The following is a 21,612-nucleotide window of genomic DNA, read 5'->3' on the forward strand; positions in this document are numbered from 1 at the left end:
AGCATTAAAACCTATACTTCATTGCATGGATTACTGTAAATGATGGACTTCCACACTACCCTGTGCTTGTAAAACTAATAATACTGCATTGTATTTACAGGCACATTTCATAAATCTGAAAATACACTTTTACATTTTTGCCTTTTAGTTGTACATTACAGTTAGATCTAATTCATGATAATGTATTTCCTTTTGATAGTGTAGTGATAAAAAAAGTTCTTCCAACAATCTGATTTGATGTTAAACATGCTTATCAGCGTGTATTCTAGTTGGCATAAGGGTTGCCTTTAAATAACACAATTGCACTTGTAACTTGTGCCATGCAGCACTGAGGACGTCAGGTAAAACATAGACTTTACTCTGTTTAATATACACTACTGTATATACATGTCACAGCTTCTCTGAATGTATCAATCATCTGTATTGTGCTGGAGATACATCAATATTTTTACAAATGAAATATGTGAACATTCCATCCAGTCCTTATTTTTGTTTAATCAGGTTTACGTTTATGTTTACATGTTCCATGGATGGAATATTAGGATTTTTGGTATTAAATGACTTTGGATTTAGATTTGCATTTGTGTTTAGATTCGCATAGATTTGAGTTTAGTAACTATAGCTAAGTTCAAGTTAACTGACCATAGAAATTGAAATATAATTGTGCAGTCCACTAAGTTTAGGTAGATTTGTGGAGAACCTAAAAGGTGTATGGGCTCACATCAGATGTGATGAGGTTGATTTACTAAAACTGGAGAGTGCAAAATCTGGTGCATCTCTGCATAGAAACCAATCAGCTGCCAGATTTTATTGTCAAAGCTTAATTGAACAAGCAGCAGTTAGAAGCTGATTGGCTACCATGTACAGCTGCACCAGATTCTGAGTGCTCTAGTTTCAGCAAAACAACCCCACTGTATTCATACCATTTGGATGAAGTTGAATGAAACATTGGGGCTGATTTGGGTAGACATAGTTTTCTTTGCAAAGTAAATTTTCACTTTACAGGAAATGTTTTTATTTTTTTAGTAAACGGGGTATCAATTTGCTTTGCAAAGCATACCAAAAAATATGCAAGAAATTTTCAAAAATATGATTTTTAATTGCATATGTTTGGATCATAGAAGTTAGCACAGCGTCACCTCATTCACTGAGATAAGAAAACATTTCCGTGAAATGTGAATGTTTACTTGAAAAGAGAACATGCTTTACTCCTTTAAATCAGCCACATTAAAGTGTGTGTGAACCCAAATACTGAAGTTTTGTCATTAGCACCCTTTTTGCCTTGTAAATTAAGTCATGCAAGTTTTTTTGTGAGTAAATAAAAAATACCCCTTGATTTGATCATTTGTGGGTCAATGGCAATGAGAGATCATGATGACGTTATAGGAAAAATTGAATCCCCTCCTAATATCTTAATATCTCTTAATATTTAAACTTTTCATTTTCTGCAGGATGAAGACTTTACTGGTTTTAGCAACAGTTATTCTTGCAGCTTCAGCTGCACATTTTCTTGATGAAGAATGGAAAATCTGGAAATCTAACTATGGTAGGTGAAAGTAATTTCAGTTTTACTGCAATGAATATTATTTAGAAAATAAAATAAATATTTTACTTAACCACTTCAATACTGGGCACTTTTACCCGCCTCTTGCCCAGGCCTATTTTCAGCTGTCAGAACTGTCACACTTTGAATGACAATTGCACAGTCATGCAACACAGTACCCAAACTACGTTTTTATCATTTTCACACAATAGAGCTTTCACCATTGGGTTTTTTATTGTTTCCTAAATAAAAAAAAATTGTGGAAACATTTTCTTTGTTTCTGTTATAAAATTTTGCAAATAAATGATTGCTCTTCATACATTTAGTCCAAAATGTATACTGCTACATTTCTTTGGTGAAAATAGCCCAAATAAGTGTATATTATTTAGTCTGTAGGAAAGTTGTAGAGTCCCCAGCTATTGTATATATCTGAAAATCGATCAGTCCTGCTGTACTGACAGCCTCATTTCTAGAGGCCCAAAAATCTCAGGACAGTACAGCTATCCCCCAAATTTCCTCTTTCTGGAAAGTAGACAGTCTGCAGCATTTACTAAGAGTCTTGGCGAGTTTTTTGAAGTTGTAATTTTTTGTCATAATTTTGTGGAAAATGAAGAAATTAAAAAAAAATGTTTTCACTATTTTTTTTTACATACTCTCACCAGTGCAGTACAGCCCCATCATATAACTGGTGTGGTGGTGATCAGGGACACTGACTGGTGACAGTACGGAAAAAAAAACTCTTTTTTGTTTACCAGAGTAATATAATATTACCATAGTAACAATGGACTACTTTGGGGAAGTGATCAGTAGTTGTTTGTTTTTTTTTACACATTATGATATACCGTATTTTTCGCTCCATAAGACGCACTTTTTTCCCCCCAAAAAAGGGGGGAAAATGTCAGTGCATCTTATGGAGCGAATATAAAGCGGCCGGTCAGGTATTTCCACCGCCACCGTGTCTCTGGGCATCCCCTGTACTGTCCGCAGTCTCTGGTCATCTCCTGTACTGTCTGCAGTCTCTGTTCATCCCCTATACTGTCCGCAGTCTCTGGTCATCTCCTGTACTGTCCGCAGTCTCTGGTCATCTCCTGTACTATGTCCGCAGTCTCTGGTCATCTCCTGTACTGTCCGCAGTCTCTGGTCATCTCCTGTACTGTCCGCAGTCTCTGGTCATCTCCTGTACTATGTCCGCAGTCTCTGGGCATCCCCTGTACTGTTCGCAGTCTCTGGTCATCTCCTGTACTGTCCGCAGTCTCTGTTCATCCCCTATACTGTCCGCAGTCTCTGGTCATCTCCTGTACTGTCCGCAGTCTCTGGTCATCTCCTGTACTATGTCCGCAGTGTCTGGTCATCTCCTATACTGTCCACAGTCTCTGGTCATCCCCTGTACTGTCTGCAGTCTCTGGTCATCCCCTGTACTGTCTGCAGTCTCTGGTCATCTCCTGTACTGTCCGCAGTCTCTGGTCATCTCCTGTACTATGTCCGCAGTCTCTGGTCATCTCCTATACTGTCCACAGTCTCTGGTCATCCCCTGTACTGTTTGCAGTCTCTGGTCATCCCCTGTACTGTCCACAGTCTCTGGTCATCTCCTGTACTGTGTCCGCAGTCTCTGGTCATCTCCTGTACTGTGTCCGCAGTCTCTGTCATCTCCTGTACTGTGTCTGCAGTTTCTGGTCATCTCCTGTACTGTGTCCGCAGTCTCTGGTCATCTCCTGTACTGTGTCTGCAGTCTCTGGTCATCTCCTGTACTGTGTCCGCAGTGTCTGGTCACTTCCGGTACTATGTCTGCAGTCCATTGGTTCAGAATATTTTTTTTCTTGTTTTTCTCCTCTAAAACCTAGGAGCGTCTTATGGTCAGGTTCGTCTTATGGAGCAAAAAATACGGTACCCAAAATTATAGAGAGGAGGTGGACACAAAACTGGGACATTGCATTTCATAACATTATAGAGACATTGAGGACATAATAAGAAGCCAAATTACCTTTTGTTTTCAGAATATCTCCAGTCTGCTTTACATTATATGGCCATGCATGCATTAGAAGAGTAGCAGCGTGAATGTTTCTTCCCATTTTGGGACTTAAAAGGGTTGATTTACTAAAACTGGAGAGTGAAAAATCTGGTGCAGCTCTGCATAGAAGCCAATCAGCTTCCAGTTTTTTTTAATGACAAAGCTTAATTGAAGAAGCTGAAGTTAGAAGCTGATTGGCTACCATGCACAGCTGCATCAGATTTAACGCTCTCCAGTTTTAGTAAATAAATGAGTAGAGTGAGATCATTTGTTTAGCTACAGCTCCAAAACTGAGAGAACCTCTGCATTTCTCAACAAACAGGAAAATACAGTTTGGAAAATAACATTGATCAAGTGGGACGTGGAAATGAAAAAAAAACCCTTAGGGCATTGCAGAACCCAGCAACAAAAGAGCAAAGCAGAGAAAAATAGTAGCAAAGAGAATAAAAATATTTCATTCATACAATGCATAGACAAATTCAATAGAAAGCTGACACCTTTCAGTTGACATGTCAACCAGCTATGCTACGCCAATGTCATAGGACAGTCTGATTCCCCATCAGCTTCAGCAAGGTCAATTCAATTGCCCATTTGGTTCCACATTTCACAATTGTATCGATGAGGAAAATTGATAGGTATTCTCCCGGCACCAAACCCCAAACTTATAAATAGGAAGAGGTATGCATGTAGATAACTGGGACTTCCAAATTGCCATATGAAATTTACAAAAGGTTTAAAAACACTTAATTCTAAAATATATTGATAAAAATACATATCAATAAATGAAGAAGTGGTGGTAGTCACCGACACATAATTATACACAAAATGAAATCCACATTAAATTTCTATTGTACATAAAATACTACAAGTATTGAGTTTAGACTGCTTTACAATAGTACAATAATTAAGTAAATATTGATTTTAGTTATCCAATCATGAGAAAAGCAAATTACCCTTCAGTCTGAATATCCAGTCAGTGCAGACGAATTCACTATATCTGGTCTCCCACAATACACACAACACAGAAATTCTATTATTTTAGTAAATATAAACTGTTAAATACCTTTTCCCATCAGCAGTATATAGAAGTGTTAGGACTACTGTCAGTGTCCAGCTGAGCACTGGTTAAAGCTTGTAGGAGGAGTTTTCATTCTCCTATGATTGACCTATGAGGCTGCATAACCCCTGTTCCTCTGTCTGGACAGTGTTGACTGGTCCTGTGCTGATCACATGCACCCTCCCAAAGACAAAAAGAACAACTCTCTAGCCATATACATGAAACTGAGCATGGGCTCTGTACTATCAGCAGATGGATCGGGGACAGTAGAAGAAGGGGAGGACCAGAGAAAACAGGCTCAAACAGCCTTTTTACACAATACAAAAGAATAACCCCTTAGGTTCCACAGTGAGTATACCAAGCATGCTTTACTGCATATACAGACTGATTTTACTGTTGTGGGTTTAGTAACACATAAAGAAAACAAGAATTTGTTTTTTATATAATGGAGATAGAAATTGAAAAATGGAAGAGGAGTAACCTTATTATCTATAAATTGTAAAATATCCCTAATAATAATAATATTGTATATGTTAGACACACTAATATGTTTTTTTTATATTGTGGCAAAAAACACAATAAAAACATAATTTGTAATATTTGCAGTACACTTGGGTAAAATGTTAATTTTTAAGCCTTCTAAGTTTATAATAAGGAAGTTATAAGAGTGACAAGATTCTATTTTATGGTTGGGTCCAATGACCTCTTGGTAGCTTCTGTCCCCAGTGTATAAATAAATCATAGCTAACATATTCTTCAACAGGGAATTACAGGTAATCTACTATATTATAAAAATGATAAAAATGAATGCCATAGACATCCTGTTGATTGGATTGTACAGTGTATGTGTGTATTGTTTCCGCAGAAAAGAAATATGTTAATAGTAAGGAAGATGCCATCCGAAGACAAATTTGGGAGGAAACTTGGCAGAAAGTACAGAAGCACAATAGCTTGGCTGAGAAAGGATTGAAGAATTATACTTTGGCAGTGAATATGTTTGCTGATAAGGTGAGTCAAAAAGTTCAAGAAACTATATGCATTGGTAAAAGTGAATACCGTATTTGCCGGCGTATAAGACGACTGGGCGTATAAGACGACCCCCTACTTTTCCTGCTAAAATGTAGTGTTTGGGCTATACTCGCCGTATAAGACTACCCCTCTTCCAATGCACACCAGTGGGAGGAATAGTGCCCCATCATCGGTGTCAGTGGGAGGAATAGTGCCCCATCATTGGTGTTAGTGGGAGGAATAGTGCCCCATCATCAGTGTCAGTGAGAGGAATAGTGCCCCATCATTGGTATTAGTGGAAGGAATAGTGCCCCATCATTGGCATTAGTGGCAGGAATAGTGCCCCATCATTAGTATCAGTGGGGGGAATAGGTGCCCCATCATTGGTATCAGTGGCAGGAATAGTGTCCCATAATTGGTATCAGTGGGGGGAATAGGTGCCCCATCATTGGTATCAGTGGCAGGAATAGTGCCCCATCATTGGTATCAGTGGGGGGAATAGGTGCCCCATCATTGGTATCAGTGGCAGGAATAGTGTCCCATCATTGGTATCAGTGGGAGGAATAGGTGCCCCATCATTGGTATTAGTGGCAGGAATAGTGCCCCATCATTGGCATTAGTGGCAGGAATAGTGCCCCATCATTAGTATCAGTGGGGGGAATAGGTGCCCCATCATTGGTATCAGTGGCAGGAATAGTGCCCCATCATTGGTATCAGTGGGAGGAATAGTGCCCCATCATTGGTGTCAGTGGGAGGAATAGTGCCCCATCATTGGTGTCAGTGGGGGGGGGGGAATAGTGCCCCATCGTTGGTGTAGTGGGGGGGAGGAATAGTGCCCCATCGTTGGTGTCAGTGGGAGGAATAGTGCCCCATCATTGGTGTCAGTGGGAGGAATAGTGCTCCATCATTGGTATCAGTGACACCAATGATGGGGCACTATTCCTCCCACTGACATCAATTACACTTGCTGACCCTGTTCTAGTATGGTGCTGCTGCAGCCAGCATATGTGGTTGCAGCAGCACCTCTACACTGAACACTTACCTGCTGCTCTTGCACTAGATTTTCGTGGGGCCTCTCGGCTCCGCCCCCTCACCGGTGATTGGCCGCCTGTTTGCCTTTCCTGAGCTACAGTTCTGGCGGTCAATCACCGGTGAGGAGGCGGAGCCGAGCAGCCGCGTGAACATCCAGTGGCCGAACTGAAGGAGCAGCCGCTCTTCCTGGACCGGATCGTCGTGGGACCAGAGCCAGGTAAGAAACAGCCCCTGCCCACCCCTGTACTTAGTGTCCCTTCCGTTGGAAGGGGGGGGCGGCGGCAGCACCGCGCCGCCCCCCTAAGAAGTGTCAGTATGCCGTATACCGGCGTATAAGACGACCCCTGACTTTTGAGAAGATTTTCAAGGGGTAAAAAGTCGTCTTATACGCCGGAAAATACGGTACTTGCTTTTGTTGGAAAAAGTAATAGATACACGAAGGAGCTTATTTAATAAAACTGGAGAATGCAAAATCTGGTGCAGCTCTGCATATAAACCAATCAACTTCCAGGTTTTATTGTCAAAGCTTAATTAAAACAAGCTGAAGTTAGAAGCTGATTGGCTACCATGCACAGCTGCACCAGTTACCGAGTGCTCCAATTTTAGTAAAACCCCCCCAATGGGTGTTCACTTAGGAAAGTGAATGCTCATCTTGAAAAGTGTATGTTTATTTTTGCAGAATTAATTATAGTAAATAGGTTTCACATTGTATTCACATTGAATAAATTATCGTGTGCGAGGGAAATTTTAAAAAATTGTGTTTATGCTAGCATATGATTGGTTGATTTAAGTGAACACAGATTCATCCTATTTACTAAGCTCAGTGCACATCCATTAGAAAGTCTCTATTTCAAGCATTGTCTTAATGCACAAGGAATGTTATTATATTAGAAAATGCCTACAAGGTGCTTTACAGCTGGTATTATACGCCTGCCCGGCTGGCTCGTTTTATTGCCTCATATTCTCTGACTTGCTTTTGGGGTTGTCAACAAATAGACACCATGGCTCATATTTGGTGGACTTGCCCCAAGGTATGCAGACTATAGATTAGGGTCTATGCCCTTCTCCGCACTATGCTACACACAGATATTAAGCGCAACCCATACGAGACGCTATTATTTAAACCATTAGTAGGCCTACTCCATCCTGAGCGGCAGTTGGCATCGCATCTATTTATGGTTACCAAATTGACAATCGCGAGAGCTTGGAAAACCCCTCTTCTTAGCTTCGAAGCCGTTAAGAACTGGATGAATTATATAATGGTTAATGAGAAGCTAACGGCCATGCTGTTAGACACCCACACAAAGTTTTTGCAGATCTGGCGTTCCAGGATTGATGTGGCTCAACCGTCTAGATATGACCAGACCCTCTTGTCGATATACGACTCTCCTGGCGCGATCCCCTGGAGCCCTTTCTTTGTATTTACTATTCTTATTTCTCCTTTCTTTACTTTTCTCTTTTTTTTCTCTTTCTTTCCATTGTTTTTGTCAGTCTTCATGTTACTTGCGCTGATTGGAATACTCCTAGAGAATTGTGCCTGTAATGTTTTATATAACTGTCAGACTTTCTCGAGAGTCCTTGGTGTAGAGTTCCGATGTGCATCCAGTGAGACTCCATGCTCAGTTTTTCCTACCATCTGTATGCGATTTTGGTGGCTATTCTTGGCCTTTTCCTACTAGCTCATTGGTCACTACTTGTTGCTGTTAACGCAATTTATAAGGTTTCATTCCATCCTTTTATATTTTGTGTTTATGTACTCCGTTTCTCTCTGTGTTAATACTTCAGTGCATTTGTTATGTCCCTCATCAGAAGAATTTTACACCTTATTCTTTTGTGTCAATGATCTTGCTTTTGACTGTTTCTTTGGTGTTGTGTTGTCTATTATAAAATCCATTGTAAAAGAAAGTCTCTATTTCTTGTGCAGTTGTTTTTATTGAATGTTTCCTGAAACAAAAATGCTTTGATCAAGGTTTCATATGAGAATATCACCCAAGAGGAAACTATGTATGTACTACCCGATCATGTCTGCCTGTCAGTTTTTCAGGTAGACCTAATTGGATGCTCCATGAAAGTGTATGGGCAAGCGGGTGTAAACAGGCTTGTGTCCAATTACTTCAGCCTATCTCCACGCTCGTCCAGGTCCATAGCTAAACGTAGCAGGTCAAAGGTAGCCTGATGCAAACAGACACCATTTGTTAAAGTCCGTTTATATCCAGCTGATCTTATAGCCATCACAAGTCCACCACAGTCCACTGTCAAAACTGACATCCATCCTGTTCTGCTCTGATCCAGCAGGGGATCTGCTCACAGATCCCATGCTGAACAGAGTGGACAAAGCCTGCCGGAAAGGACCCTTATGTTCTTAAAAAAAGTCTCTCATTCTTTAGTAAAACAAACCCATATTAGTATTGTTTTCAGTGGTTGGCTCTTTGGTATATAAGAAATACAACAGAATGGATAACTGATATATTAGCAAACAGAGGATGTTGCTGTTGTGGCCCATTTTTGCATCATGCATTACTGGATGACATTAACAATTTAGGAATGTTTCAGTGATGCATGTGATGACAATATAAAACTGCCAATAATTAAACTAAAATAGCTTACGGAAAAGTAGGTCTGTTAAAAGGATAAATTATAATGAGATGTGTTTCTGAAGCAGTTTGGGTTGGATCTTATGGGCCAGAGTTTTCCTCCATATAATTTTGCATTCAATTTTTTGTGTTTTTTAGTGAACACATAATACCAATTGCATCCAAATAGTTTGCCACATAAAAGTCATTGCGTATGTAAACAAAAGTAACTTAGCATCTCAAACACATCTCAGTTGCAATCCATTTGTCCTGAATGCTTACTACCTTTGACCCACCAACATTTACATGTCAAAAGCTGTAACATCCGAAATATACTTGTCTCAATTAATGAAATAAAATATAATAGAAACCAATGTCTATTTTTTCTGCCTATATGTTCTCTTATTCTCATACCATTTAGAGCTACTCTTAAAAAAAATGTATTTTTTAATCACAGCTTCTATATGCTACAATCATATCTGAATGTATAATGATTTATAAAATTCTTGCTACAGACTGTACAAGAACTGATACAAAGAAAACCATGTGATGCAAAGCGGATTCAGTCAAAACCAGATACAAAACCAATATCCACTTCAAATTACACTTGTGATAGCAAGAAAAAGGCGGAGGATTTGGTGGATTGGAGAACTTCGGGATGTGTCACCCCTGTAAAAAAATTAGGACTGTTTTGTCAAGCATGGTGGGCTTTTGGCATGGTAAGGAAAGTTTATATGCTTAGAATCACATGCAAAATTTGACAGATTAGTTACATTTCATGTTTACCATGTTGACAGTGGGGGGGGAGGGATATAGTGTCCCTTCATCAAGGTCAATGGGAGAAACAAAAGCTTCAGCATCAGTAAAAGGTATAAAGATCACCGGCATTGGCGTCAGTAAGAGGAATATAGAGCACCAGCATTGGTGTCAGTTAGAGGAATATAGAGCCCCAGTACTGCTGTTGTTAAGAGTAATATAGAGTAATATAGAGCCCCAGCATTGGTGTCAGTTAGAGGATTATAGAGCCCCAGCATTGGTGTCAGTTACAGGAATATAGAGCCCCAGTATTTGTGTCAGTAATAGGAATAAGAAGTCCTAGCATTGGTGTCAGTTCGAGGAATATAGAGCCCCAATACTGTTGCCGTTAAGAGTAATATAGAGTAATATAGAGCCCCAGCATTGAGCCCGAGCATTGGAGTCAGTTAGAGAATTATAGAGCCCCAGCAATGGTGTCAGTTAGAGGAGTATAGAGCCCCAGTATTTGTGGCAGTAAGAGTAATAAGAAGCCCCAGCATTGGTGTCAGTTAGAGGATTATAAAGCCCCAGCATTGGTGTTAGAGGAATATAGAGTCCCAGTATTGGTGTCAGTAAGAGAAATATGAAGCCCCAGCATTGGTGTCAGTTAGAGGAATATAGAGCCCTACCAATGGTGTCAGTTAGAGGAACATAAAACCCTGATATCGGTGTCAATTAGAGAAATCAATTTTTACTGAAATTTCCAAAAACTATACATTTTCTAAGCGGGATTCCTGTAGAGGTAATCTGTGATTATTATTTCAGGTACTTATATTGTGCTGTCAATTTATGCAGTGCTTTACATTCACATCAGTCCCTAACCCTCAAGGGTTGTACAATCTAAGGCCCCTTACTCGTATTCATACATCCACATACTAGGGCCAATTTAGACAGGAGCCAATTAACCTACAAGCATGTCTTTGGAGTGTGGGAGGAAACCGGTGTGCCTGGAGGAAACCCATGCAGGCACAGGGAGAACATGCAAACGCCAGGCAGGTGATGCTGTGGTTGGGATTTGAACCAACAACCTGAGCACTGCTAGGCGGAACTGCTAACCATTTAGCCACTGTGCTGCCCCTGAATAATTCTCCTAAAAATATTCACCAAGCCAGATTTTTTCAGAAAAATTGCAAGGTTGTAATTAGACACATACAAACAATATAAACTAAAAAAATTTGACCAAATATGAAAAAAAAATGGAGGACTAAAACATCTATAATTAAATAATCTGTACTTGTGTAATTACTATTCTAAATATGTTAAACCTCTAGCAGGTACAACAATAGATTTTGAATTAGGGATTCTGTGTTTGCCTGTGTGTTTAAAGTGTGTGTACGGATATATGAATGTGTATGTTAAATGTTTTTTCTTTCATTTCTCTTAACGTTTTTGGGATTCATTTATTACTGTAACACTGAACCAATGCTGTACACAATGTATGGGAACCTACTTTACAGTCTTAGTGCTCTTTAAGGCTTTTATTGGTGATCGGATAACCATCCTTATACTCAAGTGGTGTACACACACGGGGGTTGATTTTCTTAAACTGGAGAGTGCAAAATGTGGTGCAAGTGTGCATGGTAGTCAATCAACTTCTAACTTCAATTAAGCTTTGACAAAAAAGACATGGCAGCTAACTGGCTTCTGTTCAAAGCTGCACCAGAACTAATTTGGTGTCACTGAAATCCCTAGTGACACCAATACAGTGATCAGTGCTTAAAAAGCACTGACACTGTACTAATGGCACTTGGCAAGAAGGAGTTAACATGTGGGGCGATCAAAGGGTTAACTGTGTGCTGTTTTACTACATAGGTTGTGTTCTGCGTTTCACTGTAAGCACACTGCTTTGTGTGGCTCTGCTATGCAGAGCCATACAAAGCGATGTGCAGGAGCTGACAGGGAAGAGAACTGTATTGTTTACATACAGGTCTCTCCCCTCGTCTGACATACTCGGGAATCACCGGGTGCCGGCGAGTAATCACCGGCCGGGACCCCGGCGATTGACAACCGAGACCGCAAATGGTGGTGTGGGTAGGGCGCGTGCACGGCTCGAGCACCCCCCCACCTGGAACTGCAAAATCATGTATATATACAAGATTTTGCACACCCCTGTCGCCCTGTAGTAGTATTTCTGCTATAGGGCAGAGAGGAAGTGGTTAAATAGTCATGTCCGATTTCTGAGAAGTGCCTTCAGGTTCAGGTGCGGATTACAGGCTATTGACTTCTATGGGAACAGTTTATAAACCGCACATGTGTGAACAAGATAAGATAATCCTGTCCTGAACCTGATGTAAACCTGACCTGGACCGCTGATACTACTGTATCAATTAGCTGTGAAACCTGAGCTTCAATCCGCACTGCATATGTGTGAATCAGCTCTCAAAAAAGGCTTTGATGTTATTTATTTAGCTGTTTCTTTCTGCAGATTATAATAAAATATTAACTGTCATACATTTTTTAAATATATTTTTAAAATCCTAATTACTTATTTACTGTTAAATTCCAGAAACAACAATTTAGGTATTCAGATGATTGGCATTTTTGTTTACCGGCGCAATGTAATTATTCAAAAGCAATCATCATCAATACCAGTCTATTGCCCATGTATACAAAAATTATAGAAGAAATCCTTTGATTTTTGTTATATTACATAAACATCTACCTGTGCATTGATGGGTTAATAAGCAGACTGCACATACTAGTGTAGGTGTCCCTTTTATCATGCAGTGGTAAATGACTGCTGCTCAGTTCTCCGGCATTCTCAGAGGAGACAGTTCTCCTCTGAATCCCTTTTTATGAAGCGGTGTAGATCACTTCTCCGAATGAAGGGAGAAGCGATCTATAAACACTTTGAATGCTGTAAAATGGCTGCTTTTACTATAATCTCACAAGATTACAGTAAGAGATCAGTCAAACACCGTTTACTAAGCAGAGGTAAATTATCGCTGCTTCGTTTGCGGTTCCTCCGATTCTCCAGCTCTGGGCTGGAGAATCTGGAGAGAGAACACAGATTGCCAGTGAAGGGCTGACATCGCTCCTTCATACACTGGCAGTCTGTGTGTTGAGATGATCAGTGGAGAACATGTTCACCGCTGATCATCTCTGTTTCCTAAACCACTAATGATCAGAGATCAACAACGATCCTCAGGATCACTGCTGATCTCTGTTTCTTAAAAGGACACCTTGAGCAGTAAACTAATACACACAAAAGTGATCATGCATTCTGGTGTCCGTTTATGAACCAGCGGTAATAGATCGTTGCTCAGTTCTCCGGCATTCTTGGAGAACACAGTTCTCCTGTGAATGCAGTTTATGAAGCAGTTCTCCGAACGAAGGGAGAACGGTCTCCAAACGCTGGAGAACAGTCTACAAACGCTGGAAAACGGCTGATTTTACTATAATCTAGCGAGATTACAGTAAAAGATCAGTTTACTAAACAGAGGTAAATTATCTCTGCTTAGTTTGCGGTCCCTCTGATTCCCCAGCTCTGGGCTGGAGAATCTGGAGGGAGAACACAGATCTCCAGTGAAGGGCTGACATGATCTCCTGAGTGTCATAAACTGTGAATGACCAGAGAATAGCTGAGATCTGTTGAATCGCAGCTATTCTCTGTGTCATAAACGGACACCAAAGTGCGCTAACAGCAACCAATCAATTTAGTGAAATGAGAATGGTAGAAGATGAATTGCTGTGGGTTACTGCACTTTGTCCATTGCTGTTTGTCTTACTAAATAAGCCAGGGCTCATTTAAAGACGTAAGTTTGCAACTGTCAACTAACGGGGATCTTGCACACGATACTGATGTATAGATCCCGGATCTTCCTGGAATAAAGTTCCTGTGCAAAAATAAAAAGTATGGTCTGCAAGTAAAAATTCTTCTAAATTGCAGAATGATAAATAATCAAATAATGTAATTACTGTTCAAGGGGGAGGAAGAGTTTACACATTTAGTCGCTCATATTTACTCATGTAAAATACTGACTAGTAAGGCAGATTTCTGTTGTTGTTGTTTTACTGATCTAAATGTGGCGCTAGCTTACAGATATTTACACGTCTTTGTGAACAGATCCACTGAAAGCAATGGGCTGTATTTAGATCAGTAAAAAAATGCCTGAATGCCTAAACACATGGTGTTTTTGATGTTTGTATAGAAGAGCCATGATGACGTGATCCATCCCAATTTTGTATTTGTCTTTGTCTTTTTAGATGGGAGTCCTAGAATCACGGCACTGTATTAAAAATAAGCGCCTATTTAAATTCAGTGAACAACAACTGATTGACTGTAATGATGATAATGACGGCTGCTGTTCAGGAACATTTGAATCCAATTTTAAGTATGTTAGTGAACAAGGGGTCATGGTGAGCAAGAATTATGAATACAATGAAGGGGTAAAGTATTTCTCTTATTTATGTATTTCATTTTCACATTAAGGAGAGTTGGATGCAGGGGCGGACTGACCATTCGAGCACTAGGGCACTGCCCGAGGGCCTGGCATCAGTAGAGGTACCATGAGATGCCCCTGGTACCTTTTATTTGGCTTTTTCATAGGCTTTTTTGGGTGTGGGCGAGGACACAGGGGCCCCATGAGCCCCTATTGCCCTGGGGCCCCATGAGTTGTCAGTCCGCCCCTGGTTGGATGTTTAATACAATGTATTCACAATTGCCATAAACATTAACATCTTGGGACTAGTAATGGGCCGAACACCCTTGTGTTCAGTATGCAGGGGAACGTTCAAACCTAAGGGATGTTCGGCCGCGACCTTCAATCTCAATGCAAGTCTGTGGGACTCGAACTAGTAAATTCAAAAGTGCCCATTTTGAAGGCTTACTGTATATGCAAATTATTGGCCATAAAAGGGGTATGGGGACTTGGGTACTGTCCTGAGGGACAATAATCAGTGAAAAATATTTCAAAAAGTACAATTTTTAAAGGAGCAGTCATTTTTCTTTGCTTAAAGTGACAAAAAAAGAAAAATTCCTTTAAATATCATGCCTGGTGGTCTCCTTAAACTACCTGCAAAGTTGCACATCCGTACAATGTATAGAACCTGCTGCAGCAGGACTGATATTATTTTTCAAAAATTAAATTTTTATAAAAAAAAACAAAACAGCGTGCCCCCCCCCCCCAGTCCATACTAGACCCTTTAGTTCTGGTAGGATGGTTAGAAGGGACCCCACAGTAAAGCTTTTTTTTTTTCAAGTGCGTGGGGTTCCCCTAAAAGCCCTACCAGGCCTTTTAGGCCTAGTAGGACGTTTAAGGGGAACCTCACCTCCAAAATATGAGGGGGGAAAAGTGCATGGGGTTCCCCTTAAAAGCCATACCAGGCCCTTTAGGCCTGATATGAGTTTTAAGGGGAACCCCACCACCAAAAACCGGGGGGGGAGTGTGGGGCCCCCCTAAATTCCTACCAGACCCTTGTTTCGAGCACAGGCCTGGCAGGGCCTAAAATAAGGGGGATTGGCCCCATGCCGATGGAGACAAGAGCCTCTTCCCCTCAACCCTGGTCCGGTGGTTGTGGAGGTCTGCAGGACGGGGGGGGGTCATTAGCATCAGGGTACCACTTTAACCACTTGCCTACTGGGCACTTCCTGCCCAGGCCAATTTTCAGCTTTTAGTGCTGTCGCACTTTGAATGGCAACTGCATGGTTATGCAACACTGTACGCAAACAAACTTTTTATAATTTTTTTGAGACAGAGCTTTCTTTTGGTGGTATTTGATCACCACTGGGTTTTTTATTTTTTGCTATACAAACGAGAAAAGACCATACATTTTGAAAAAATAAGTTTTTTCTTAGTTTCTGTTATAAAATTTTGTAAATAAGTAATTTTTCTCCTTTGCTGATGTGCGCTAATGAGGCTGCAGTGATGGGCACTGATAGGCGGCACTGATGATGCACTGATAGGCGGCACTGATGGGCACTGACAGGCATCACTGATGGGCACTAAAAGGCAGCACTCATCTATGACACTGATAGGCGGCACTGATGGGCACTGATAGGCACCACTGATAGGTGGCACTGATTGGAACTGTGTCATCAGCTCTTTACTGCGATCGGTGATCCGCTGTGTCCCAGGAACACAGCGTACTGGAAATGACGTCACCACACTTCCTCCAATTCCGTTCCAGGATGGAAGCCTGGTGATGTCATTTCCAGTATGGACGGCAGCCGCCATCTTGGTACACCTCAGTGTAATACACCTCTCTGCTATTGCAGTTTTACATGCCTGTATGGGTCTGTGGACCCTCTTTTTTAATGTGAGTAGTCACGCTGCTTCTTTTATTCAATAAATGTTTTTGCTTACTACACTCTGGGAAGTTTTTGATTTAATTTTCCATGTGGCACACTTATGAGTGCTCACCGTATCCACCATAGAGGATTGCCCTGACAAGTATCAAGGGGATATACATGTATAACATTGGTTGAGTGCATTTAAAGTTTTATGTCCCCGTGTGGGTCAAAGCCTGAAGGTGAACGCGCTCGCTAGCTGGTGGAGGATTGTTTTTTGCAGTGGTCACTGGATGTTTCACGTTTTTTTGCTGAAGATACACAGATTCATTGGGATAGTGCACTTTATTGTTGCATTTTCACATCTATTTGTTCACTATATATTTATACGATGCATGTTACTTTGCTCACTTATTATTGATCACCTTATTCGGTCACTTTTGTGTTTATTGATTTGCTCTGTGATTTGCTTTTATATTGTCACTTTTATACTGTCATTTTAATACAGTCACCTTTATTCACACTGTGCGGGTTTGTTTTTTCTTTGTATTCATTGAGTGATCCATGTTATTTATTTACAATTATTTTTACTCACCTATTATTGATCACCATATTTGGTCACAAATGTTATTGTTTTGCCTTATGATTTATACTGCACAGGTTGGTTTACTTTGCATTTATTGAGTAGCGCAGCATCAATCGGTTATTCATTTTATACACTATTGGGATTATAGTTAGGTGTTTGCGGCCACTCTGGGTTGTTTAGGGTTATTGGCAGCGCAGGAGGATCTCTTTATTGATTTCCCTTAAAAGTCCTACCAGGCCTAAATGGCTTTTTAGGGGGAACCCCATGCACTCTTTTTTAAAAATGTTTTATTGTGGAGTCCCTCCTAACCTTCCTACTAGACCTAAAGGGCCTGGTATGGATTGGGGGGGGTGGGGGCGCTGTTTCTTTTTTTTATGCATTTTTTGTTTTATTTTTATTTGTTTTTTCATTTTTGTTTATATTTTTTTATTATTATCATTATTATTTATTTTTTTTGGAGAGAATATTCTCCCCTCTGTCTTTGGCAGTGTCCAGCAACACACTGCATGAGGCTGCAATGTAAGCAGCCTTATATGATGTGGGTCATGGACTTAGCTGTGAGCCATGATTGGCCAAAGTCAGCGTGACTTTGGCCAATCATGGCTCTCACAGTACATTGTGCTGTGATTGGCCAAAGCATTGCACCCAACTTGCGGTCAGGTGCATTGTTTTGGCCAATCATGGCTCTCACAATGCACTGTGAGAGCGCAGTGCATTGTGAGGTGCTTACCATTCGTGTGTTCGAACACATGAATGCCCAATGTTCGAATAGAACTTTCATTTGACTTGAACATAGAGCTCAACACTACTTTGGACCCATTCGCACTGTTGAGCTGTAGTACTGCTCCTCCTATCATCGTGCTCATTGTTAGCACATGAGCACAACTGTTTGGCTCCTTCTGCTGCTTCTGCTTCACCCAGTCTGAAGTTTGCTGTGCAGGAATTAAACGCTAATACTAGGTCAAATTTGGGTCCACCTCATGCATTTAAAATGCATTTAATGATATATAATAATGAATACCGAACTGCATTTATTTATTTATTTTATAGTTGCCTGAAGTTCAGCTTTAAACCATCTCTAGCTTTCTTTCTTATTTCTTATTTTATTGATATGTGCTATATTTATAAAGAGAAGCACATGGACTTAAAGAATAGAATAGGCTTGTATGGTTCTTACAGCACTATGACAGTGACTGTCATAAATAATTGTAGTACTGTCTCTACCTCTTATTTATATATGTTCAGAAGATTTTTCATAGTTCAGAGGATGTTTTATTTTAGCATTTTTCCAAAAAATGCATCACCTTGTAAAATATTTCTGCAGAGACCATTTTACTATTTTTCCAGTCCACCAATTAACTGGACAGTATATTAGAAATGTGGTCTAGAACAGTTGGCATGTAGGTTTCCAAAAATATAATACATGGAGATGCCATTAAAATTTCGGCAATCACGTTCATAATAAAATTCTTCCTGGATGTGTTTTCTGAACTACAGTACAGAATAGAAACTATGGAATAATTATTATTATCAACCATTTTAATGACCATTTTTTCACTCTGATTTTTCCAATCAGCAATCTGAGTGTCAATACAACCCCAAGAAAGCAGTAAAAGTAAAGGTCTCCAAATATTACACCTTCTTCGGAGAAGAAAGCATTGCTAATGCTGTGAGAGAGGATGGCCCAGTTGCAGTAACTATGGATGTAACTCCAGAATTTTTCTTCTATAATGGAGGTAATTTGACATATATTTGCTTTATATAGTCAGTTTGTTTTTATGTATGTAGTGCCCCCCTAAGAATTCACTGGAGAACTTGATTCCTTTCCCCCAGTTACAGTGCACAAAGCCAGGCACACAGCATTTTCGCCATTCTCTCACTGGCTCAAATGAACTGTCTAGGGGTGTCTTTTTTGGAGGTTTATTTTAATGGTGAACTTGGATGGGGTGAAGAGAGCATGGGATATCCCAAAACTGAATTCTTTGAGGACTCTTCCCTATCTCCCTGAGCTGCACAAAATGTCCCACAGAATCTCTAATGCTGACAGGTGATGATGACTTCTCCCAAAAGACCAAAAGCTACACTGGACCAAGGAACTAACTCCTGCTGCCTCAGGCCTCAGACTATTTATGGGTTCTTCAGCCACCTACTGGACACACTTCCTCAGCGATTGGCTGTATTCCCAAGAAATATTCAGGCTGCCCACTCTGTTCTTCCTCCCACTATGGTTCTAGAATCCTCTAGAACAGCAATGGGCAAACTACGGCCCGCGGGCCGTATACGGCCCGGCGGACCTTTTAATCTGGCCCGCGGAGCTAGGCTCCCGCTAGGCTCCTCTCATAGTCCGCCCTGTTTCCTATGAGAATCTGTCCCCCCTCGACGTATCTGCGCATGTGCCGGAGATCGCCGATCGGCTGCTAATGCCTGAAACTGGCACATGCACAGATACGTCGAGGGGGACAGATCCTCATAGGAGACAGATTTTCATGCTACACCGAACGGCGCGGGAACAAGAGGAACGCTCGGAGCAAAGGTAAGTGAATTGACACAGGGGGGACATGGGGAATGAATTACTATGGGGGGATGAATTACTATAGGGGGGATGAATTACTATATGGGGGATGAATTACTATATGGGGGATGAATTACTATGGGGGATGAATTACTATATGGGGGATTAATTACTATATGGGGGATGAATTACTATATGGGGGATTAATTACTATGGGGGATGAATTACTATATGGGGGATTAATTACTATGGGGGATGAATTACTATATGGGGGATGAATTACTATGGGGGATGAATTACTATATGGGGGATGAATTACTATATGGGGGATGAATTACTATGGGGGATGAATTACTATGGGGGATGAATTACTATGGGGGATTAATTACTATATGGGGGATGAATTACTATGGGGGATGAATTACTATATGGGGGATGAATTAATATGGGGGATGAATTACTATATGGGGGATGAATTACTAAATGGGGGATGAATTACTATGGGGGATGAATTACTATATGGGGGATTAATTACTATGTGGGGGATGAATTACTATGGGGGATGAATTACTATGGGGGATGAATTACTATATGGGGGATGAATTACTATATGGGGGATGAATTACTATGGGGGATGAATTACTAAATGGGGGATGAATTACTATATGGGGGATGAATTACTATGGGGGATGAATTACTATGGGGGATGAATTGCTATATGGGGGATGAATTACTATGGGGGACGAATTACTATATGGGGGACGAATTACTATGGGGGATGAATTACTATGGGGGATGAATTACTATGGGGGATGAATTACTATATGGGGGATGAATTACTATGCTTACTATGGGGGAATATTACTATACTTACTATGGATGACACATACACATCATTCATCTACTCTTGGTCCGGCCCCCGGGTCCAATATATGAACCCATTGCGGCCCTCAAGTCAAAAAGTTTGCCCACCCCTGCTCTAGAATGTAGGGGCAAGTAATCAGAGCAGCAACCTGTGAGACACTGAGTAGGCCTGGACAATTGACCCTTGCTCCACTGATTACAGAGGAGCTAACTAACTGTTCCTATCAACCTTTACTAGCTAGGAGGCTGCTACATGCATATGTAATATTCTGAATGTTTATGTGTTGTTTCTAGATGTGTGATAGATAATAAAACATTACAATTAGTTAGAGCATCTCTAGGAAATTTGGAAATCCTTTCTTATTTCTGTAACCATTCTGTAGATTATCATGCACCATCCCTCCACCACACCTTCCTGGTTTAATCAGTATCAAAGTAACAAGTGCACATTCATCTGCAGAGACCAACACTAACATGCAAAGCTTTTCTATCAGAACAAATTTATTTGGCTAGATTTTAGTATTCCAAATCTCTATAAACAGTATGATGTTACCATGGTGACAATGGTAACCCCTAGAAAAAATGTATCACTTTTCCATGAAAGCTCCATTATGCAACGGATTCCATCCTTCGTGTCTAGGATAAGTGATTTGCACTGTATTTATATAGTTCCAAGGGTAGCCTTACAAAACTGGTGTAGAGGCACTCACGGGTCTTACAGAGGAGGGAGATCAAAAACAGCGGTGTATCTTCAACTCGTCTATGGGAATGTTTGACCATTCTTCCAGAAGCGCATTTATGAGATCAGGCACTGATGTCAGAAGAGAAGGCCTGGCTCGCAGTCTCCGCTCTTAATTATTATTATTATTATTATACAGTATTTATAGAGCGCCAATAGTTCGCTCAGCGCTGTACATTACAGAGGGGGACAGAACATGTCACAGAACAATACCAATACAATGCAAATCACCCCAAAGGTGTTCTATCAGGTTAAGGTCAGTATATATATATATATATATATATATATACACACACACACTGTATATATAGACTGTATATTATATATTTGAGCACAAACGAATACTGGGAACGTACTCACAACAATATTTCAGCTGTGTTTTTTACGGGAACAATGGATATTGTAACGTTGATTTATACAGTTTATTTAAAAATAGCTGTTGGAGGTTCATTTCAAACTGGAGTGCAAGCCGCTGTCAGCACTGTTGTGTAGCATCAGCTAGACAAAGTATACAGTCCCATGTTCCAGCAGTGGTATAGGGACCTTTCATCCTGTTCCCTGAACAAAATCGTGTCAGAGTGAGAACTGCTCAGCCATTCACAGGAAGCCTTGCATTTTTACGAATGAATACCAGGCTTCCTCTGCTTGCTGCCAACTTGGCCCAAA

The 21,612-nt window shown here is 40.6% G+C and overlaps 1 protein-coding gene across 1 annotated transcript in view; it reads left to right on the top strand.

Moving 5' to 3' along the window:
• Window positions 1-289: 289 nt before the first annotated feature.
• Window positions 290-21,612, top strand: part of LOC149443773 (cathepsin L-like proteinase) — a 32,834-nt gene continuing 11,511 nt past the window's right edge. Inside the window, exons 1-6 of the mRNA XM_089655303.1 lie at window positions 290-341; window positions 1,452-1,546; window positions 5,474-5,616; window positions 9,737-9,940; window positions 14,223-14,405; window positions 18,408-18,567. Coding sequence (XP_089511429.1) covers window positions 1,453-1,546; window positions 5,474-5,616; window positions 9,737-9,940; window positions 14,223-14,405; window positions 18,408-18,567 — 784 coding nt within the window. The 5' untranslated portion in view covers window positions 290-341; window position 1,452. The remainder of the gene's footprint in view (window positions 342-1,451; window positions 1,547-5,473; window positions 5,617-9,736; window positions 9,941-14,222; window positions 14,406-18,407; window positions 18,568-21,612) is intronic.

This window comes from Staurois parvus, unplaced genomic scaffold, assembly GCF_062004578.1.
Source record: "Staurois parvus isolate SC_StPar_1 unplaced genomic scaffold, SC_StPar_1.0 ptg000832l, whole genome shotgun sequence".
Lineage (NCBI taxonomy): Eukaryota > Metazoa > Chordata > Amphibia > Anura > Ranidae > Staurois > Staurois parvus.